Below are 21,244 nucleotides of genomic sequence, written 5' to 3' on the forward strand. Positions count from 1 at the left end.
TTTCTAGATAAAGTAGACATGGATTGGAAAGTTGTCTAATAGAGAGGCTCTAAGTATAGATAATCAATAGTTTACTATAACACCTCTTATTGAAAGTTTATAAGCATGGATCCTTGATGCGTGATTTGCATCGTAGTGAGTGGTATAGTCTTGGATGGCTACCAAATCATCTGATTGTGAATATGAATGACTATCAAATAGAAGAGATGTTGCATGCCATACATGGTATATTTTTGTGTCATACACCATGTCTAGTCGATAGCTATCTACCTCCATGATCGGATGATGTTGTAGATATCCAAAATTATACCACTTTATGCGGTGCAACATGTACGAAGATCCTGCATCAAAGTTATGATGGATATATCTAATAATTTTTCTTATATATATCTATACATTAAAGAGGAGTTTAGGTCTCTCCAACATGCACCACATGTCAGAAAATCAGCCTTATCATGTATCACATATATGGCATGCCTTGTACACCACCTCTTCATGTTAGGAATGTGGAATATGGATAGGAATGCATGCACCTCATCGGCCCTATACACCCCTCATTATGCCTTATCACCCAGGGAGGGAGGTACATGTCACACCTCCTTTTCTTCCTCTCTAACATCCATTCCCTCCTTCTACATGAGGGGTTAGCGGCAGTATGGCTATCCATTCGATCAATCATGACTTAGAGAAGAAAGGGGCATAGCCCTCTCATATTTCTTCCTCTCTTTCTAAAGATCACTATCACCATCATTGCCAGTGTTTGCATCTTCCTCACTACCAAGAATCATTGCCACTATCACCATCCCTTCTCTCTCTCTTTCACCTTCTTTTAGAGGTGCAAATGAGTCGAGCTGCTCGTGAATAGTTTTTTGAGTTGTACTCAAATAGCTTTTCGAGTCAAGCTTAAATAGCAGAATATTCGGTTCAAAAGTTTGTAAGCCTACTCGAGTTTATATATATATATATAATATTATTATTTTTATTTATAATATATATTAATATATATATTATTAGTAGGCTAAAGTTTGATTTTAAGGTCAAAGTCAAGCTCGATATGGCTGGATTGATATTCAAGTCAAGTCGAGTCGATCTCGAGTTTTGCCTATTATTTATCTAGTCGAACTTGAGCTTGGAATATTAAAGCTCGATTGATCTCGAATCGAGTTTCAAGCAAGAATATTTTGAGTCGAGCTCGAGCTCGAGCTTCCAACTACTCGACTCGACTCAGCTCGATTGCACCCCTATCTTCTCTCATTCTATTATTTTGCCCCATCCTTGTGATGGGAAAGTGATGTCACCGAAGATGATGGCGGCAATAGTAGGTGTAGGAGGGCAGTAGGAGACAAGGCAAAGAAGGGCAATGAGGTTGTTGGGCTTGCCAGTGGAGAGGAGGGTAGAGTGAGCAAGTAGGGAAAGAGGGGAAGTGAGTGGGTTAGCCATTAAGCTTGCCGATGAGGAGGAGAGTGGAATAGCTGAGGAGGAAAAAATGGAGTGAGTAGGTGAAAATGAGAACACCAATAACCAATAGAGGGTGCAATGGTGGGCTCCAGGCTTCGATGGAGGGGTGATGGTTGGAGGGAGACATTCAATAGCTTGGTAGGTGGAGGAAGAAAAGGATAGTTGGAGAAGGAGAGAGAAAGAGCCTAAGAGTTTGAGGATTTGTCAAGGGCCTATTCAACCTATAGGTAGGTATTTCACTCTTTGTCAAACTTGATCTCAGTTTTCTCTGCTATACCCTCTATTGCTATTGTTTTCTACTTTAATTTTAAAAAAAAAAAATTCTCTAAAGATTACAATTAATATTAGTCGATAATTATGATATTTATTTAATATTTATTATTTCATCTTGATGATTATATAATTTTTTTTACAACATAGTGCGTGATTTGACCTACTATGGGTTGGGCTTGGGCCCAAAGAATGTCAAATTTACACAGTCCTAACTCGAAGCCTGATTAAAAATAAATAGAGTGAGGCCCGAAACTTGGCCCATGATCATCTCTATCCGTGATACTTGCTAGTGTACATGAAAGCAAAGACGCTAATTCTATTTATCCATTTTATACTGACTCCATGAAAATTGAAATTTGCAAAGTTAAATAAGTTCAACAAATTAGAAAAAATAATTATAAGAAATACAATCTTACTTGAAATATTTTTTTTAAAAAAAATATTTGAATTGTTTGATTCATGTGTCCTTGGCTAATGGACAAAGGATGCTGCCTCATACAAGTTTTATATCTCCTTGGGCAGCTATTGTAATATACTTATAAGTTTTAGATGCAAGAAACCAGTCGACCAACCTATATCATTGAAGATGATAGCACCAACAAAGAAACCTATATGATAAGATTTTTCACCAAAGTAGTGAGAGAAGAAGTAAGATAAGAATTTGCGCGAAGACTCATAAAGCAAAATAAACAAGAAAGAGGCTTAAGAGCTAAAAAGAAGACATCTTCTCTATCGAAATAACTTAGCCAAGCATACGTGGATGATAAATGTCTATCTTTGGTATGGATGAGATGTTCTGAGATCAACACAGCATCACCCATCTATAAATCAGAAAGACAAAGATTATAGATAGAAGGTGGTAAAGGCTATACAGAGGAGGAGATGTGGGGAGACAGGGCATGGGAAGAAAAAAAAGGAAAGCTGATTTATTATAGGAATCCATAAAAAATTTATGGCATCTCTCAAAACAAGTAAGCATGGATGGCTTTATATAAGAACAATAAATTTTCTTTAAAAGCTCACCTATTTTTCTCTCTATTTAACTCTTGCAAATGTCCTTCCTTGTCGTTCCTCTCTAGGATAGGTGAAGGCTTCTCCTATCTGTGAGAAGCTTGGTGTGGAGAGCTAAAGAGACAACATGGAGGTGGCTTGCTTACAGAGAAGATTCATTGATCTCACAGCCACCATATTTCAACAAGTACAAAGATATTTTTTTTAAAATTTGTTTGGTGCCTCTAGGTTATCTATGAGAGTATATTGATGTGGTTTTCTGATGATGAAAAGGAAATTCTGGACAGTCAGTTCACACAACTTCAGCAACTTCAGGATGAGAGTAGCCCTAACTTTATTCATGAAGTTGTGTCTCTTTTCTTCCAAGAAGCTGAGAAACTTCTCAATGAACTGAGCAAGGCCCTGTGAGTAATGTGACCTAAACTCTCTTTTATCTCTCCTCTACATCTCTTTTTGTTTTAGCTATCAATCTTTTAGTTATTATTATTATTTTTAATTATGTTTCTCTCTGTACATCTTTGAAGAGATCAGCAAATTGTGGATTTCAAGAAAGTTGATGCCCATGTCCATCGATTGAAGGGCAGTAGTGCCAGGTATTCACATCATCCCTATCCTTCTTTTTTGAACATAAAGACTAGGTCAGAATCTAATCGCTTCCCTCAATAAATGAAAGAAATATACAAAGAGAGGAAAACAAGGTGGGGAGGACAAGGGTAGAGGGAATAGAGTGAATACAAGAGCAAGGAGAGTAGAAAGAATAGAAAGAGTGAAAGAGAGAGGTACATAATGCACAAATTTTTGAGTTAGCACATCATCCCCTCATTATTATTATTGTTGTTATTGTTTGTTTTTTGATGAATCCTAAAAGGTAAACCATGGTGGTCTATCTATTTTGCTCTATAGAAATCATCCTCACAAAATCTAAATTGGAGGAAAATTGAACATTTTCTTTGATGGTGGATAATGATCCTCTTTGTTATCTTGATTACTTTTATAGCTATCAGAATTTTGATGACACGAGTAATTTAACCTAATTGGAAACCTGTATTCTAGTTGATTCGGATCCTCTTTGTAGCGAAAAAACAACATTATGTGATTTCTTTTTGCTGTGTTTGTTTTCATATATCTATTTGGTATCAAGTTGGAAAATGAATTTTTTTTTAACAGCATTGGGGCTCGAAGGGTTAAAGATGTCTGTATTGCCTTTCGAAGTTGCTGCGAAGAGAACAACAAGGATGGGTAAGTGGATTCATTTTTTCATTCTCGTTTCTGGCACCATTTGTTGATATGGGTTTGAGTTGTATCTTTTGCACGAAAGAATGATTCACTTTCTTTTTGTGACATCAATCATTGAATCACGCAAGAGCTACTTCAAGATTTGTGTAGGCAGATGCAAGAAAAGTTTGGAGTGCTTAGAGATCTGTGCAAGCTGTGATCTAGTGGTTGACATTATGAAAGAAGATCAATCATTCTTTCATGTGAAAGATACAACCCAAACCCTATTGATCAAAAAATCAATTTAAGGCCTTTTCTCCGAAAGGAGAAAATTAAGGCCATGGCTAATTTCATCCACCATCGAAGAAGTTTCTATGAAGTAATCCTTAAACTCTTAAACAAGCTAAGCTTTGTGCAGGTGTATTCAACATTTGCAGCAAGTTAATCAAGAATACTACCTTGTGAAAAGCAATCTTGAAGATCTATTGAAGGTACAGGAGAAACATTCACTGAACTCCTCTTTTTTTTTAACTTTAGTAGCCTACAATCATTCCATTGAAGCTTGTTTACACCTTTTCTGTCTAATAAATTATAGCTGGAGAAGCAGATTTTGGCATCTGGGGGTTCAATTCCAACTATGAAGTAAATGCGATTTGTCACTTGCGAAGGAGTTTGAAGATATCTTAGGAAAAGTGGTCCATATTTTTTGTTTATCGATCTTTGGCTATTTGTCATGTTTCCATCTATTTTAAACATTTGTGCTTGGTCCAGTTGAAAGATGCAATCATTCCTTTATTTTATGGACGATATAAGATTGTTTCATATATCCGGGATTACCAGGATGATAATGTAAGATTGATTTTAGCATCATATTTAATGCATCATGTTTGATTTATTTGTTGCTTCTACAATCCTTTTCGTTCATGTTAAGAGGCTGTTTCCATATTTTAAATTTATAACCTCCAAGTTGCAATAGAGCAACCTTATTGCTGCATCAATGTTCACCCTCTTCCTAGCAGAGGTACAAAGCCATCTCTAATTTGGTATGATGTGGTATGGTTGAGTTATTTTTACATTTATTGCTTGTTCAGATGTGGGAGACTATAATAATCATTTTTTGATTTGTTTGTTTGGTCTTAAGAGCAGTTATTACACTTGCCATAGGAGCAATAAGAAATGGTCAAAACAAATGATTGGACCTCTCATCAGTAGTGTCTAATCAAAGTAAAATGGAAGTATCTGTTTTCCTAGCTGTTTTGCTAGCACCATAAACGTTAATTCTCTAACAGTTTTGGAGAATAATTTCTTATTTTTGTCTTTAGCATGAAACCACCTCGAAATTTGTTGAATGCTGAATTTTGCATCACCCTAGACTCATCAGGAGGAGCGCTCTTGCATTGTCTCTTCAGTAGATTTCAGAAATGGACATGAGTTTCCGAATGTCTAAATTCTATAATTTAGTATATCAACATATATGTTAAGTTCTTGTGCAATGAAATAGTTTTATGGATGTTAGTTTTCATGAATTTCTGGGAATTTCTTTTGAGCATTTTACCTCACAGCCCATCTTCTGACCTAAAGGTTAAGATCACATTTTCCCCTTGCTTCATCCTCCGAAGTGCTATCGACAAGCTTCTTGTAGAGTTATATTCTCTCTCCTGCACAGCATTATCATGTATTCATCTTGAAGAATAACCTAGTTGGATGCAAAATATTCTTCTAAAACACGCCCAACATATGAACAGAGGTGACAGACGCTTTTACATGGAGACAGCTTTGTGGATGATAGTTTGATTTCAAATTGCATAAAAAAAAAAAAAAAAAATCATTGAAATTGGAATTCCAAATTATTTTCATCCTGGTTTTAACATTCTTTTAAGCCCTTCAGACATCATTCTCTGACCTACACTACAGGTCAAAACCACATTTTTCCTTGCTTCATCCTCCATCAGTGCTCCTGAAAAGCTTTTCATGGTGCAACTTTTCTTTGCTCTACAACATGATCATACATTTACCTTGAAGAATAAACTAGTTGGATGCAAAACAGTCCTCAATATATACAAAAATATCCATTGGTATTAGGATTCCCTGGTAATTATTGTCATCCTTATTCTGATATTCATTTTGACACCTTCACAGATCTTCTTCTAACCTACGCCACAGGTGAAAAGACATACTTTTCCTTGCTTCATCCTCCACCAATCCTAGTGACATGCTTCTTGGAGCATACACTTCTTTTCTCTGCAACATTATCATGCATCCAACTTGACATCATTGTTATCACAGTACTCATCTTCATATTACGATGAAAGAAAGATTTAATGATGATATAGATTAAACAATCATACTGCTTGTAACTCGAACATTCAAAGGTAACTCGTGTTCCACAAATATACATGGTTCAGCCCGTTATTCATAAACGTAGGCAGAAACAAGATTAGAGTACCAGATGATCTGATATTCATATGCTTGATACCCTTTGTCTGAAACCAACTGCTTACTTTTGGAATTCCAAATTAATGGTGCATCGTTAAAAGAGAGGTAACTAGAATACAGTTTGTGCAATAGTTCCCATTATTTCAGATTTACAAGTTATAGGCATGACACTGAAAGAATTAAATCTTTTCATCCTAAGAGAACTCCTCAGAGAGCCAACATGTAATTGTAAATCTTCACAAGGAATGAGGTTAATTGTGAATCTCTTTTAACATATTGATCCCATGTTTGCAATACAGGTAGGAAGCAAGAAACCACTTAGTTCTAACAAGATGGTAACCTGAAGAAGACTATGTTTTCTCTTGGAGAAAGCAAGAATATGGATGGAATCTCCAAATAACCTGTGAATATAATTATTTGGAATCTCCAAATAACCTGTGAATATGAACAAATAATCAATAAACAATTTCTTTTTTAATATCTGGTGAAAGAATCTTCAAAGGTATCAAACTCCTTCAGTCTGATTAGGTGGCATGCTCCACTTCTTTTCCTGTTCATCAAAGCTAGCAACCACAGCAGACTGTCTCCTATCACCGAAAAAATTTGCAAACTGACTGTAATATGCTTCACTGTTAAAATTACTCAATATGCTAACTAATTTTCCATTTTTCCCGTTGATAACTATCTGGCCGTCTTTGCCTATATTACCAGCCAAAACACTAACTGGCTTTATTTGCATTGTTGGGTATAAGTTAGGACCATCAGCCAAGAAAACTGCTCCAAGCATTTCTCCCAAAAATATGTCCTGAAGATATGCAAAATCAACAGATATTAAGCGAGCAGCAATGTATAGAGATAAACAAAAAAAAAAAAAGGAAAAAAAGGAAAAGATAATTATATGTAATATTAAAGCAAAGGAGAATGGTCAGGTAGTTTTGCTTGGGACTCCAATACTTCTGCTCCCAAGCAACTTTGTGAGCTTCTATATTCTGATGCCAATGGTTGTCTCTATGAGGATTGTATAAATCACCCACCGCAACACATAGAAAAGAAAAAGGAAAAAGAGGAGGAGACTCAAGCATTTTGAAACATTAGGCAAGCATTTACACATTTTGGTACTACCATGTGTTTGGAAAGCTTGCTTGCAGTGTATGTTTCGGTGAGTAAATAAGGTAAACTGTTTAAAATTACCATATGATGGTATGTCTGGTGCTGCCGCCGGAGCTTTTGCATTAAGGACAGTAAACGATAGGCAAACAAGGCTTCCGGAGTCTTGTCTGCGAGTTTTAGACTTTTAAGTATGCTCTTAAACGAAACCACTTTGCGTTGAGCACTTAGAGGAATTAATATGATCTGAAGATCTGACTCGATGACTTTCTTTGCAGCTAGAGGATCAAGAAACATGTTGAATTCAGCATATTCATTTGAGGGAACCGTGAAAACATTTCCTTTCTCACCATGTTCATCAACAATATGCCCCCCAACAATATAAACATTCTGCATATGAAGCGAAAAATAATGATGTAACACAAATATGGTCATGCTTGAGTGTTTTTGCAGATAAAAAAGAAATATAACATGATTTAATCTTATGTAACATAGATTTATACAAAGAGGTTGTCGGTATGTCAGACATGTCAAATTGACTGCCTAATTTTATTTCATGCTGACTAGAAATGTTACTGACCTGTATAATTGAGCTTGCATTTTCATCTGAAAGAACAATGTTGGCTAAGTTAGTAAGAGGTCCATTTGTCAGCAAAGTTATCTTATCACTTGGATTAAGTTCCCTTGTAATGGACTGCCAAACTTCCATAGCTAGTGGTTGTCTAAGTTCTGGGTGATCAGTGTTTCTTGGAGCTCCAAACTTCACCGAATTTTCGGCTGTATACCTGGATGCAGATCAGTAGTTTAGCATGATAGTACCATATTCTGTGCAAATAATTATTTTTTATGTTGTAAGCAAAATTGCAAATAAATTTACATGTAATTATGCAAAGAAAAACTAGGCTTGTTGTTAAGCAAGAACTGCTTAGGGAAACTCAGTCTATTGCTCCCTAAAACATACATTAATTTTCCGTCAGAGTAGATTAGTGAAATCCTATGTAGCAAAAATAAATGACTATATATACATACATGAATATCATAATGTCTATATATGGTCACCATGCTTGTTTTTCTGATCCATAAAATTTTCATATGAAAATCAATAAAAAACAACAATCAAAAGTACATTATGGGCAAAATGTTCTAGATTAGGTAACAGTGACTTGATCAGATTGACCGGATTTTCTATGATACCACACCTAATGCACACTCTGACAGCAACTTCCAAACCCTCTTTAGTCAACCATATTAACTTTACCATTATTTATTCAGTGTCAATTTTGACCATTGTTTTTTATTTTTCTTTTTATTTTTATTTTTTGTTTATGTTATCATATTCTCAAATTCCCTATATCATATATGCATCATCTAAAAGACAAGAATTCTAGAATTTTGAAGTATGTGGAAAAATTTTATTGCAAACATCGTTTGATACTGTCATAACATCGAAATAAAATTCTGTGCCCTCTCGCAGCTTAGGCAATTGAAGGCCTAAGCTTAGTGGTCTTGGCATTATACTCCAGATGAGAAGACCGTTCAAGTATTGCAAGTCACTGTTCTCGTATCATACTTTATATGGCAAGGCATGTTATATTACATGTCATATGCCCTAATTGGCTTAAAACTTTAATATTCCTCTGCTACATTGCTCAATTGGATTTGGAGATGCATGTGATATCATATGGAAACTGAACAAGCACACAAATGATGGTGTCCTTTTGGATATGAACAGTACTGAAGTCAACTCTCAGAAATTCTTTCTAAAACTATCACATCAGGGGGTTGGAAGGTGCCCTATTTATGCAATTATGTAAACCACAGGAAAGTAAATAATTGCACGATAGATGTGCATCAATACACTCTTGGTGTGGCTGGTAACCCACATGGTAAACAAAGAAGGGTACAAAAAATGTGAATAGTATGCTTTATCTATATGCATCTGCAAACTAAAACAAAATAATTTAAATTTGTGAGTAAACTTTCACCCTTCATGCACACATCAGATTTCTAAAGATTGTATAGTTTTCTTCAAGAAAATTCTAAAGCTTGTACAATCAGAACTGAAAAATGTGGTTCAGAATTATTGCTACATCAATAATTACAGCAACAAGATCTAAATCACTGATGTACTATTCACAACTATTGGAAAGAAGCAAGAAGGCAAATAGGCAACCAATGCAAATAAATACATGCAACTCCAAGAGCAATACTGAATAAAGAATTTTGAGATGAATCCAAATCATTATAGGAGCCAAAGTGATGTACCTCCTTGGGCTTCGTGGTAGTGTACGAGCAAGTCCGTATACTGTATCAGAGTCAAGAAATCCACCACTACCATGTGGAATAGCTTTGACATACTTGCAGCCAAGACTGGGTGTGCCTAATGCAGTTACATTACCTAGGCCAACTGGAATGTCATCGCGGCCCATCATATGTAACACATCATAGATGACATCTATTGTTGCAGCATTCGCCCAACCATTGCCACTGACTAATATTCCCTATGGATAGAAATGATAACATTACTGAGCAAGGAGTTACCAAAAATTAGAAAAAAAGCAGTTTACTCCAAAAGTATTGATGGAGGAGTGGGGATTGATTCCCTGTGATATTTAAAAACGAAAGTATGAAAGAAAAAATAAGTTCTGAAACAGCATAGGATGAACATCCATCTGCTAGGACTTGACAATTTATCCCTCTTAGAGTCAACTGCATCAATTTATTAACAACTAACTACCTTGAGGTTTATTGTTTCAACAGGTACTTTTAGGAGATATAAAAGGGTAAGGAAGTCCCCTGCACTCATGTCCATGTCAAACACAACAGGCTTTCCCAGACTTCGGTTTGTAAAATCCGGCTTGTAGAGTGTTTCACTGTAATACGGAAACTGTGTGGCAAAGTTAAAACGCCCAGTATGCTGAGGAAGATTGAGAACCTGCATCTCACAATGACACAGCTATTATTTTTATTTTACCAAAAATGCAAGTAATGAACCAATAGGGGAAAAAAAAGACGAAAAGGATATTGTAATATAAAATATTTCTTTCTTAAAGAAGAAACTGGATAGATGAACATACAATACACACACACACACACAAAAAAAAAAAAAAATCATATTCCTTAGAAAATGACCAAAACATACAAATCCAGTCTAAAATGGCTTTGCAAATGTCTAGGTGTTGATGCATCAAAGTCCAAGCAAGAGAAATGATAACATAATCATAAGGATGCACATAATGCTGAACATGTGTACCATCAACAAGACAATGTCTTATTTGTTTCTAACATGTCCAAATTCAAAGTCATCATTACAAGAATGTGATATGCAGCTTTAATAATTCCAACATCTGGATAGGTGCTATGTACTTAAGATCAAATAGCAGTGATGCAATTATTTGAAGAATTGAACACTACAAGGATGCTGTTTTTTTTTATTATTCATGTGGCCTTAAATTGGTATGTTTTGGATCTAGATGTCTACAAGAAAGTCAGTAATCAATTTGCAAGCACAAAGACATCCTTGTAACTGAGGCATTAATAAGGAATGTGACTAGGAGTGGGATGCTTGTCATGGAAAAATAGCCAATGCCCTCCTCCCCCGCCCTTTTCTTCTTCTTCTCCCTCTTTTACATCTGTTCTTTATCTTGACAAAGAAAAGTTCATTTTTGAGGAAAAAGTTAGCCATGAAGTGTCAAGCCATTTTCATTTAGTCGATGAAAAGCAGAAAGGAGAAGATTACAAATTCGAAACACCATACAAGAAAACATGATCACAACCAAGCACCTCTCTTAATCTACATCCTCAGTGAATAAGATCCAACTTATTGAATACACCTATCCCTTCTTGACTAATACGATAACCCACATCCAAGACCAAAATCAAAGGTCTAAGTTTTAGCATTACAGACACCAAAGAGAATTTCTTAAATGTCTTAATCAAACTGAACAACTCCACTTTCCACTAGATAAGGAGATCATTAGCATAGCATTCTGCAACCACACACAACCCATCAAAATCTCTACCAGCCAACTCCCTGTAGTGTTGTATAGAGCTCTTTTAGGCTTTTTTCAATTCTACTGCAACTAGTAACCCCCTTAGACCAACCACTAATCTGACCTGATCAATGACATCAAAAATTATACTGCAGAGGACAAGGACCCAAATGAGTCTACTATGTCTCAAGGACAGCAGTCTCAATTTGCAAAACACACCGCCAAGTAGAAGCCTCATATCTCTTTGGAACAAGGCACTAGAAATTCTACCCACAAAATACAACAATATCATCACTATCCATTAAGTAATAGAAAAACTCTACATCCTTGAAGTGATCCAAACAAACCCAACTCAGTTTGCGACCTCCACAACCCTTGACAAAACCAAGTCCACCACCACCATCTTTTGTTACAAACTTCCAATCTAATAGGGTCCTTTCCATGAACTGAAGAATCTCCGATGTGTTTGTCATGTTTTCCTACAAAATTAGATGGCCACACTTTTTCGAAGCTGCCTTGGCTCCTTCTGTTCATGCTAGCAATAACCAACTCATCATCTGACCACTTCTATGGCTCCATTTTCCTTTTGCACTATATGCATCCACTTCACTTGAAGCCTAGAAACTTCCTTCAACAAAAGCCACCTTAGCTTTGTTACCTTGTAAACCTTTAGGGGTGCATTTTCCAAGTAGGCAATGAAGAAAGATTAGGTCAAAACCATCAAACTCAATAGGAGTGAGATGAGGGCTGGCTACCATGGGGACTAGTGTTAATTGGGTTAGACTAGGGTGTAGAGACCCAGCATATGCTTTCTTCTACTGTGCTATGAAATATGCATAACTCCAAGACTTGTTCAGTTCTACATAAGCATACGAAGGTTACCTAGCCCCAAAACATGATCTTGCTGCTCTGATGCCAAATAAGGATTATGCCAAATAGGCAAGGCTTCTTCTAGCACCAGAGACTCTCTAGATCCAATAGTTTGACCAAATTTCCGATCTTCAAAGGAGTCTATCACCCAATTTCAACATCACTGTATGTTAAAATTCTCAAACAGTCAGTTCCACAATTTTAGAGAGGCTATCTGTATCTTGACAAGAAAACAACATTACAAGATGATAGAGTATTAAGGGCCCATTAGGATATTCCTATAGGATTAGACTGAAAATCCTATAGGAATCGAGCCTGTTAACCCAATCAATTAGCATTCAGAGAGTCTATCTAAACCTAGACTAAATTTTGGCCTTTGGGCTATAGGGAAAAAAACTTATGAAAGTCTTTTTTTTCTTTACACAAAATTTAGGCAGGATGGTGTTTAGTTGATACAGGGCCATGCTTAAATCAAATCCTCTATGGGATTTTCAAGCCAATCCTTTAGGGTCCATTAAATATTATAGAAAAATTGGTCAACTTCTCCATTGACCAATTTACCCATGTTCTTATGCTTCTCTAGGTAGCTAAGTTATTTTTTCATGGATAACATTTACCCACTAATTGAGAGGAAAGTCTTACCCACCTATGTAGGAGGTCAGTACGTTACTTTCTCATCAGCTGAAAAAATAAGTTTTTTATTTTATTCCTAAAATACCCCAAATCATATCATATAATAATAATGATATAATATATATTATAATATAATTTATTATCTATATTAATTATATATTATTATATATTATATAATCAAATACATTAATACATATATAATATAATAATATATTATTATACTAAAAAATATATTTTTATAATATATTATGTTGAGTACAATATAATGCAATTATATAATACTAATATATTATAATATAATATATGATCTATATTACATTACATACTATTATATATTATATTATGTATAATATAATCTAATATGTTAATATGTATAATATAATATTTTATTATCATATAATAATATATTGTTATACTAATATAATATATTTTTATAATAATTATTATATTATTTTTATATTATAATATATTATATTATTATGATAATATAATATTATATTATTATATAGTACTATAATATACTATACTATAATATTGTTATAATATAATATATTATTATTTTATTATTATAATAATAATTATATTATTTTATTATAAGTTATTATAAAAATATATTATATGATATATAATATAATACAGTATATTATAATATAATATTATAATCAAATAAAATATATTATTTATATTATATTATATAGTATGATATATTAAATTATATAAATTATAATATATATAATATATGTATTTGTATAATAAAAGGTCCTATGAGAAATATGGATAAATCCTAGCAACTTATCCAAGAAAGTAGTGTTAGGTATAAAATACCCCCCAGCCAAAGTTCGTGACGGAAACGACCCTCCGGGGATTCTACCGACTTTCGACCTTCGGCGGCATCTCTCCGAACCTCTCTGGCGGCCGAGCCTCCGCAACACTCCCAAGTTTTGCCAACGGATAAACCCCCACCAACGTCGACCAGATTCTTCACGACAGACGGGCTCCTACGGGAGCCGGACTTCGCCCCCGACTTCGACTGCAGGTGAACTTCGTCCGGACTCCTACGGGAGCCGGACTTCATCCTGACTTCTACTGCAGGTGGACTTCGTCCGGACTCCTACGGGAGCCGGACTTCATCCTGACTTCTACTGCAGGTGGACTTCGTCCGGACTCCCACAGGAGCCGGACTTCGCCTCCGACTTCGACTGCAGGTGAACTTCATCCGGACTCCTACGGGAGCCGGACTTCATCTTGACTTCGACTGCAGGTGAACTTCGTCCGGACTCCTACGGGAGCCGGACTTCATCCTGACTTCTACTGCAGGTGGACTTCGTCCGGACTCCTACGGGAGCCGGACTTCGCCCCCGATTTCGACTGCGTGAGGACTTCATCCGGACTCCCATGGGAGCCGGACTTTGCCCCCGACTTCGACTGCGTAAGGACTTCGTTCGGACTCCTACGGGAGCCGGACTTCGCCCCCGACGTCAACTGCAGGTGAACTTCGTCCGGACTCCTACAGGAGCCAGACTTCATCCTGACTTCTACTGCAGGTGGACTTCGTCTGGACTCCTACGGGAGCCGGACTTCGCCCCCGATTTCGACTGCGTGAGGACTTCGTCCAGACTCCCACGGGAGCCGGACTTCGCCCCCGACTTCGACTGCGTGAGGACTTCGTCCAGACTCCCACAGGAGCCGGACTTCGTCCCCGACTTCGACTGCGTGAGGACTTCGTCCGGACTCCTACGGGAGCCAGACTTTGCCCCCGATGTCAACTGCAGGTGAACTTCATCCGGACTCCTACAGGAGCCAGACTTCATCCTGACTTCTACTGCAGGTGGACTTCGTCTGGACTCCTACGGGAGCCGGACTTCGCCCCCGATTTCGACTGCGTGAGGACTTCGTCCAGACTCCCACGGGAGCCGGACTTCGCCCCCGACTTCGACTGCGTGAGGACTTCGTCCAGACTCCCACAGGAGCCGGACTTCGTCCCCGACTTCGACTGCGTGAGGATTTCGTCCGGACTCCTACGGGAGCCAGACTTCGCCCCCGACGTCAACTGCAGGTGAACTTCGTCCGGACTCCTACGGGAGCCGGACTTCATCCTGACTTCTACTGCAGGTGGACTTCGTCCGGACTCCTACGGGAGCCAGACTTCGCCCCCAACGTCAATTGCAAGTGGACTTCGTCCGGACTCCTACGGGAGCCGGACTTCACCCCCGACGTCAATTGCAAGTGGACTTCGTCCCCGACTCCGACTGCAGGTGCACTTCATCCGGACTCCTATGGGAGCCGGACTTCGCCCCCGACTCCAATTGCAGATGGCCCTCGCCTATAGTACTAACGCTCAAGGCACCCAACGGTGGACGGCCCACCAGCAAAGTCCGAGCTCCTTCCGGATGGATAGGCACCTCTCTCCGCCAGGCGCTTCAACCGAGCTTCGGCCGACAGGCCTGGGCTCCCCCTGACAGGACACAGTAATGGCCACGACTCTGCTCCACCTCCTGCGACGGATTCTGCGCGGCTCCACTACTCCCCGCAACAGGCCCCATGCGGCAGGCCGCAATAATGGCTACGAATCTGCTCCACTCTCTGCGGCGGATGCTGCGCGGCTCCACCACTCCCTGGCGAGTCGCGACAACGGAAGCCGCTCCACTTTCCGCAACTGATTCTACGTGGCGAGCCATGGTAACAGCCACGACTCCACCCCACTACCCTTCATGATAAATTCCTCCTGACCCCGTGCGGCCCACGACTAGGCGGTTACAAACAGTCGCTATCAGTCTATCGCACCCCCCCACCTATAAAAGGGGGACCCCAGATACATTATTCTCTAAGCTCTAATTTCTATCCCAAAACTCTGCTAAAATTTTCGTTCAAGCACTCCATTCTTGTTGAGGCAGAGAACTGACTTGAGCGTCGGAGGGTCTTGCCGGAGCAACCCCAACTCTGGTTTAGACTTCTTTTGCAGGTCCCGGCGGCGACCGCGACTCCAGCTTTTCCGGCGTAGGCGGATTTTTGCACCAACAGGATTAGCGCTAGAGGAAGGGCCGTGTCTTCGCAGTACCCTTGTTCTTAAAGGAGCGCTCAACGGGACCGCCTCCGGTTATCTTCTCTGACATCCTCCATTAGATCTTCGCCCGATGCCTCCCCGCAAAGCATCCACTCGGCGATCCACGGCCTCCGCGGCCAGGTCTCAGGCTCTGGCCTCACCTTCAGTTTCCCAGCCTTCTCCTCCTCCTCCGGCAATGGCCGTCGGCGTGGGGTGGTCAGGCAATCGACCTCCGACGGATTTCGCCAACACCATCTCGGGAGAATCCCGACAGGGAGCAACCAACGTATTGGCCGTACCCCCCAAGCGATAAAAGATTGAGGAGCCCATAACCTTTACTGAAGAAGATGCTCGGGGAGTTCAATTCCCTCATAACGACGCGGTTGTAGTTTCCTTGAATATAGAAAATTACGACGTCCGCCGCATTCTTGTCGACCATGGAAGTTCGGCCGATATTTTGTTTTACGACGCCCTCTCAAGAATGTCCACCCTTAATGGTCATTTGGGGCCGATTAGCTCCCCTCCAGTAGGGTTTACCAGCGATGCTGTCTCGATGGAGGGAGTGATAACTTTGACTGTAGCTGCGGGTCGATATCCAAGACAATCCAGGGCTCTGGTGAATTTTCTGGTGGTGAAGGCGCCGTCAGCCTACAACGCGATCCTCGGCCGACCTGGTCTCAACGCTCTCCGGGCCGTCGTGTCAACCTACCATTTGAAGTTGAAATTCCCTACCAACCAGGGGATCGGAGAGGTCAGGGGAGACCAGGCCCTGGCCAGACACTGCTACAACATAGCCTTGCAAAGAAGTGACCAATCCGACCTCTGCCCAGTTGATGGGCTGGATGCTCGCGACGACCTCACTGAGGAGAGGGGCGGCCCAATCGAAGATCTGGTTTCGATCCCTTTGAACAACGGGAATGCGGAGCATGTGGTGAAGATCGGCTCCAACCTGGGGGAAGAGGTGCGAGCGCATCTCGTCGATTTTCTACGAAAGAATACGGACGTTTTCGCTTGGGTCCCAGCAGACATACCGGGGATAGACACGGAAGTCATGGAGCACCGTTTGGCCGTCGATCCAAAGCATCGATCAACGAAAGAAAAAATCCGAGGTCATGCACCAGAGAGGCAGAAAGCGATAGCCGAGGAAGTGGACAAACTCCTGAAAGCCGGGTTCATTAGGGAAGTCAATTATCCTGACTGGATTTCCAACGTTGTCCTAGTCAAAAAGGCAAACGGCAAGTGGAGGATGTGTATAGACTTCAAAAAGCTGAATAAAGCCTGCCCAAAGGACAGCTACCCTCTGCCCAGAATTGATCAACTGGTGGACGCGACCTCGGGCCATGAGATTCTCACCTTCATGGACGCATTCTCCGGCTTAACCAAATCAAAATGGCGCCGGAAGACGAAGAAAAGACTGCTTTCATTACTAACCGTGGCCTTTACTGTTACAAGGTCATGTCTTTCGGCCTCAAAAATGTAGGCGCAACCTACCAACGGCTGATAAACAAAATCTTCAAGGAGCAAATCGATCGCAATATGGAGGTCTATGTGGACGACATGCTCATGAAAAACAAATCTTCCATGAACTACGTCGCCGACCTCGAGGAGACCTTCGACGCCCTCCGAAAATATAAGATGAAGCTGAACCCGACTAAATGTGCTTTCGGAGTGACCTCAGGGAAGTTCCTGAGCTTCATGGTATCGGGGCGCAGAATTGAAGCCAACCCAGAGAAAATTCGCGCCATCCAGGAGATGGCCGCCCCGAGTCGATAAAGGAGGTTCAGCGCCTTATAGGGAGGGTAGCAGCCCTGAATCGTTTCGTTGCGAGGTCAGCCGAACGGTGCTTACCCTTCTTCCAGACCCTCAAGCGGCCGAAGAACTTCTGTTGGACCGCTGAGTGCCAACAGGCGTTCGAAGAGCTAAGGAGCTACCTCGGCTCGCCTCCGTTGTTGGCGAAGCCCAAGCCTGGGGAGGAACTGTTTTTGTACCTGGCGGTCTCCCCCATGGCTCTTGCGGCAGTCCTTGTCAAGGAAGAAGAAAAAGTCCAGCGGCCGATCTACTACGTCAGTTGCGCGTTGAGAGACGCCGAAACCAGGTATACTAAATTAGAGAAACTAACTTACGCCTGTTGATTGCAGCCCGGAGGCTCCGACCCTACTTTCAAGGGCACACCGTAACGCTGCTCACTGACCAACCGATCAAGGCGATTCTACACCGGACGGATGCCTCCGAGAGGATGGCGAAATGGACGATCGAGCTCACAGAATTCGACATCAACTATCGACCTAGACCAGCAGTGAAAGCCCAGATATTGGCAGATTTTATAGTGGAGTGCACTATCCCGGAGGAGGCCGAACCTGAACAGGGCGAAATTGACGGCCTGAAGCCCCGACCGAACTCCCCCAGAGAAGAAGCAGACCTTTCTGGTTGCTTTTGGGCCCTCTACGTGGACGGGTCTTCCAACATGTCGGGAGCAGGCGCGGGCCTGATCTTGATCAGTCCAGAGGGAATCGTCGCGGAGTACGCTCTGCGCTTCGAGTTCCCCGCGATAAATAATGGAGCAAAATATGAAGCTCTGATCGCAGGATTGAAGATCGCCAAAGAGTTGGGAGTAGATCGGCTCCAAGTTCACAGCGACTCCCAATTGGTAGTAGGACAAGTCAACGGAAACTACGAAGCGCGGGAGGACAGCATGGCTAAGTATCTTGAAAAGGTAAAGGAGCTCGTCCCCGCCTTCAGTAGCTTCAACATCAGGCAGATTCCAAGGATGGAAAATACCAGGGCCAATCTTCTCTCCAAGCTGGCTACGTTGGCTCCGGCTGAATTGCCCAAGGGTGTTCTCTTTGAAGTTCTGAAGTGCCCAAGTACGGAAGAATCGCGGCCCGTGATGGAAATTGATCACGAGCCCAGTTGGGTCGACCCCCTGATGGCATATCTCAGGGACGGAGTTCTCCCTCATGATGCAAAAGAAGCTCGGAAGCTCGGAAGCTCAGAAATCAAGCCTCCCGATACATCCTTTATGAGAACAAGTTGTACAAGAGATCATACTCTTTGCCCCTTCTAAAATGCCTCCGGCCTTCGGAAGCTGAATACGTCTTGTTGGAGGTGCATGAAGGAATCTGCGGAAGCCATCTGGGGACTAGATCTTTATCCCACAAGTTGCTCCGCCAAGAATATTACTGGCCGACAATGCATCATGACTCGATTGAATACGTCAGAAAATGCGACCGATGTCAGAGATACGCCAACATCTAGAGATAGCCCGCCACCGAGCTTACACCCTTGAGTGCCCCATGGCCTTTTGCGCAATGGAGAATGGATATCCTTGGACCCTTTCCCGTGGCGTCGGAGCAGAGGAAGTTCCTCCTGGTAGCAATTGACTACTTCACCAAGTGGGTCGAAGCCGAATCACTGGCGAAAATCACAGAAGCTAAAGTGCAAGATTTCGTCTGGAAGTCAATCATTTGTAGGTTCGGCCTGCCAAGAACCCTAATCACTGATAATGGGTGGCAGTTCGCGGGAGCGAGATTCGCCGAATTCTGTGAAGATCTAAACATCTCCCACAACTTCACATCAGTAGCCCATCTTCAGGCGAACGGCGAAGCTGAAGTGACCAACAGAACCTTGCTGCAGGGGATCAAGATAAGGCTCGAAAAGGCGAAGGGAACTTGAGCAGACGAACTCTATCATGTGCTGTGGGCGTACCGAACTACCCAAAGACTGTCCACGGGGGAGACCCCCTTTGCTCTAGCCTTCGGAATGGAGGCTGTTATCCCAATCGAGCTTAAACTTCCGTCGGCATGAGTCGTAGCATTCAACGAACATCATAATTCGCAAGGTCTTAAAGCCAACCTCGACTTACTGGAAGAAAAGCGGGAGGTAGCTCAAGTTCGGATGGCAGTCTACAGACAGAAAGTCGCCCGCTATTACAATTCCCGGGTCAAGAATAAAGTCTTTAGAGCAGGAGATCTAGTGCTTCGACGAGCCGCTGTCTCGCAACCTCAGGATCGAGGGAAGCTCGCCCCAAATTGGGAAGGCCCGTACGAAGTCAAAGAAGTAGTCCGGCCCGGAACTTATTACCTCAAGGAGCTCGGAGGAGCAGACCTCCCGCGACCATGGAGCTCAGAAAACTTACGAATGTATTACCGATAATTTTATTTTAAATAAAAGTTGCATATCTACATGTCTCCTCTCTTGGCACAAGCCTATATCGATGGGACAGTCAAAACAAACCGTGTCAGGAGCAGGAGGAGAACTTCGTCTCGACAAAATCGAAGGCCCGATTCTCCTTAGACCGGATGGGGGGAGAGGCCAAACAACGCCCACATGTGCCCCCACAGCCCTGTTAGGGACAGGAGGAGAACCTCGTCCTAACTTGAGCAAAGTCGAAGGCCCGGTTCTCCTTAGACCGGATGGGGGGAGAGGCCAAACAATGCCCACATGTGCCCCCACAGCCCTGTTAGGGACAGGAGGAGAACCTCGTCCTAACTTGAGCAAAATCGAAGGCCCGGTTCTCCTTAGACCGGATGGGGGGAGAGGCCAAACAACGCCCACATGCGCCCCCACAGCCATGTTAGGGACAGGAGGAGAACCTCACTCTAACTTGAGCAAAGTCGAAGGCCCGGTTCTCCTTAGACCGGATGGGGGGAGAGGCCAAACAGCGCCCATATGTGCCCCCACAGCCCTGTTAGGGACAGGAGGAGAGCCTCGCCCTAACTTGAGCAAGATCGAAGGTCCGGTCACACTTAGACCGGATGGGGGGAGAGGCCCCGCAACGCCCATATGTGCCCCCATAGCCCCGTTAGCGACAAGAAGAGGACCTCGTCCTAACCTGAGCTAAAACCGATTATGTCAGAAATAGGGGAAGAACCCCATCCTGACACCAATTAAGGTCTGGTCATTCAAGACTGGATGGAAAAAAGGGGACCTTCCCAGCGGCCCCTTCACGCTCCCGCAACCCCACCAAGAGCAGAGGGAAAGCCCCCACTCAAAAAAGAAAAAGGAGAAAAGGGAGGGGAGTTAAAAAGGAAAGCAACGGACTACGTCAGCGACGAATGAAAAACAAACAGCATCAAAGATGCAGGGAACCTCGTCCCGGCAAGGATCGGGGTTCTTATCAAAAACCCCGGCCTTCAAGAAAGCCCTCAACGCAAGCCCGAGATAAGACGACTTCCTCAGGGTGACGAGAAGCTCGGACCTCCGAGCT

General features: G+C 41.7%; 2 protein-coding genes across 5 annotated transcripts in view; one reads left to right on the forward strand and one right to left on the reverse strand.

Annotated features, from left to right (window-relative positions):
- Nucleotides 1–2,816: 2,816 nt before the first annotated feature.
- On the forward strand, nt 2,817–4,811 carry LOC105032163 (histidine-containing phosphotransfer protein 1). The gene is made up of 6 exons (XM_029260935.2): nt 2,817–2,929; nt 3,016–3,146; nt 3,267–3,335; nt 3,910–3,981; nt 4,376–4,448; nt 4,553–4,811. The coding sequence occupies exons 1-6, from the start codon at nt 2,870–2,872 to the stop codon at nt 4,601–4,603; spliced, it is 456 nt and encodes a 151-aa protein (XP_029116768.1). The 5' UTR covers nt 2,817–2,869; the 3' UTR covers nt 4,604–4,811.
- Nucleotides 4,812–6,614: 1,803 nt separating this feature from the next.
- Nucleotides 6,615–21,244, reverse strand: part of LOC105032165 (nucleoside hydrolase 3-like) — a 34,266-nt gene continuing 19,636 nt past the window's right edge. For all 4 annotated transcript variants that reach the window (XM_010906532.4, XM_019846204.3, XM_073252596.1 and 1 more), the window contains 5 exons: nt 10,238–10,435; nt 9,766–10,001; nt 8,081–8,285; nt 7,585–7,890; nt 6,615–7,198 (listed from right to left, as the gene is read on the reverse strand). In XM_010906532.4, coding sequence (XP_010904834.3) covers nt 6,899–7,198; nt 7,585–7,890; nt 8,081–8,285; nt 9,766–10,001; nt 10,238–10,435 — 1,245 coding nt within the window. In that variant the 3' untranslated portion in view covers nt 6,615–6,898. The remainder of the gene's footprint in view (nt 7,199–7,584; nt 7,891–8,080; nt 8,286–9,765; nt 10,002–10,237; nt 10,436–21,244) is intronic.

Source organism: Elaeis guineensis, chromosome 1, assembly GCF_000442705.2.
Source record: "Elaeis guineensis isolate ETL-2024a chromosome 1, EG11, whole genome shotgun sequence".
Classification (NCBI taxonomy): Eukaryota; Viridiplantae; Streptophyta; class Magnoliopsida; order Arecales; family Arecaceae; genus Elaeis; species Elaeis guineensis.

Bases quoted from the DNA above. Each gene is read 5' to 3' on its own strand.
- LOC105032163 (XM_029260935.2), top strand. From the start codon at position 2,870: ATGGAGGTGGCTTGCTTACAGAGAAGATTCATTGATCTCACAGCCACC. The intron at 3,336-3,909 runs GTATTCACATCA...TTTTTTTAACAG, and splicing joins TTGAAGGGCAGTAGTGCCAG to CATTGGGGCTCGAAGGGTTA. The intron at 3,982-4,375 runs GTAAGTGGATTC...AGCTTTGTGCAG, and splicing joins GAAGAGAACAACAAGGATGG to GTGTATTCAACATTTGCAGC.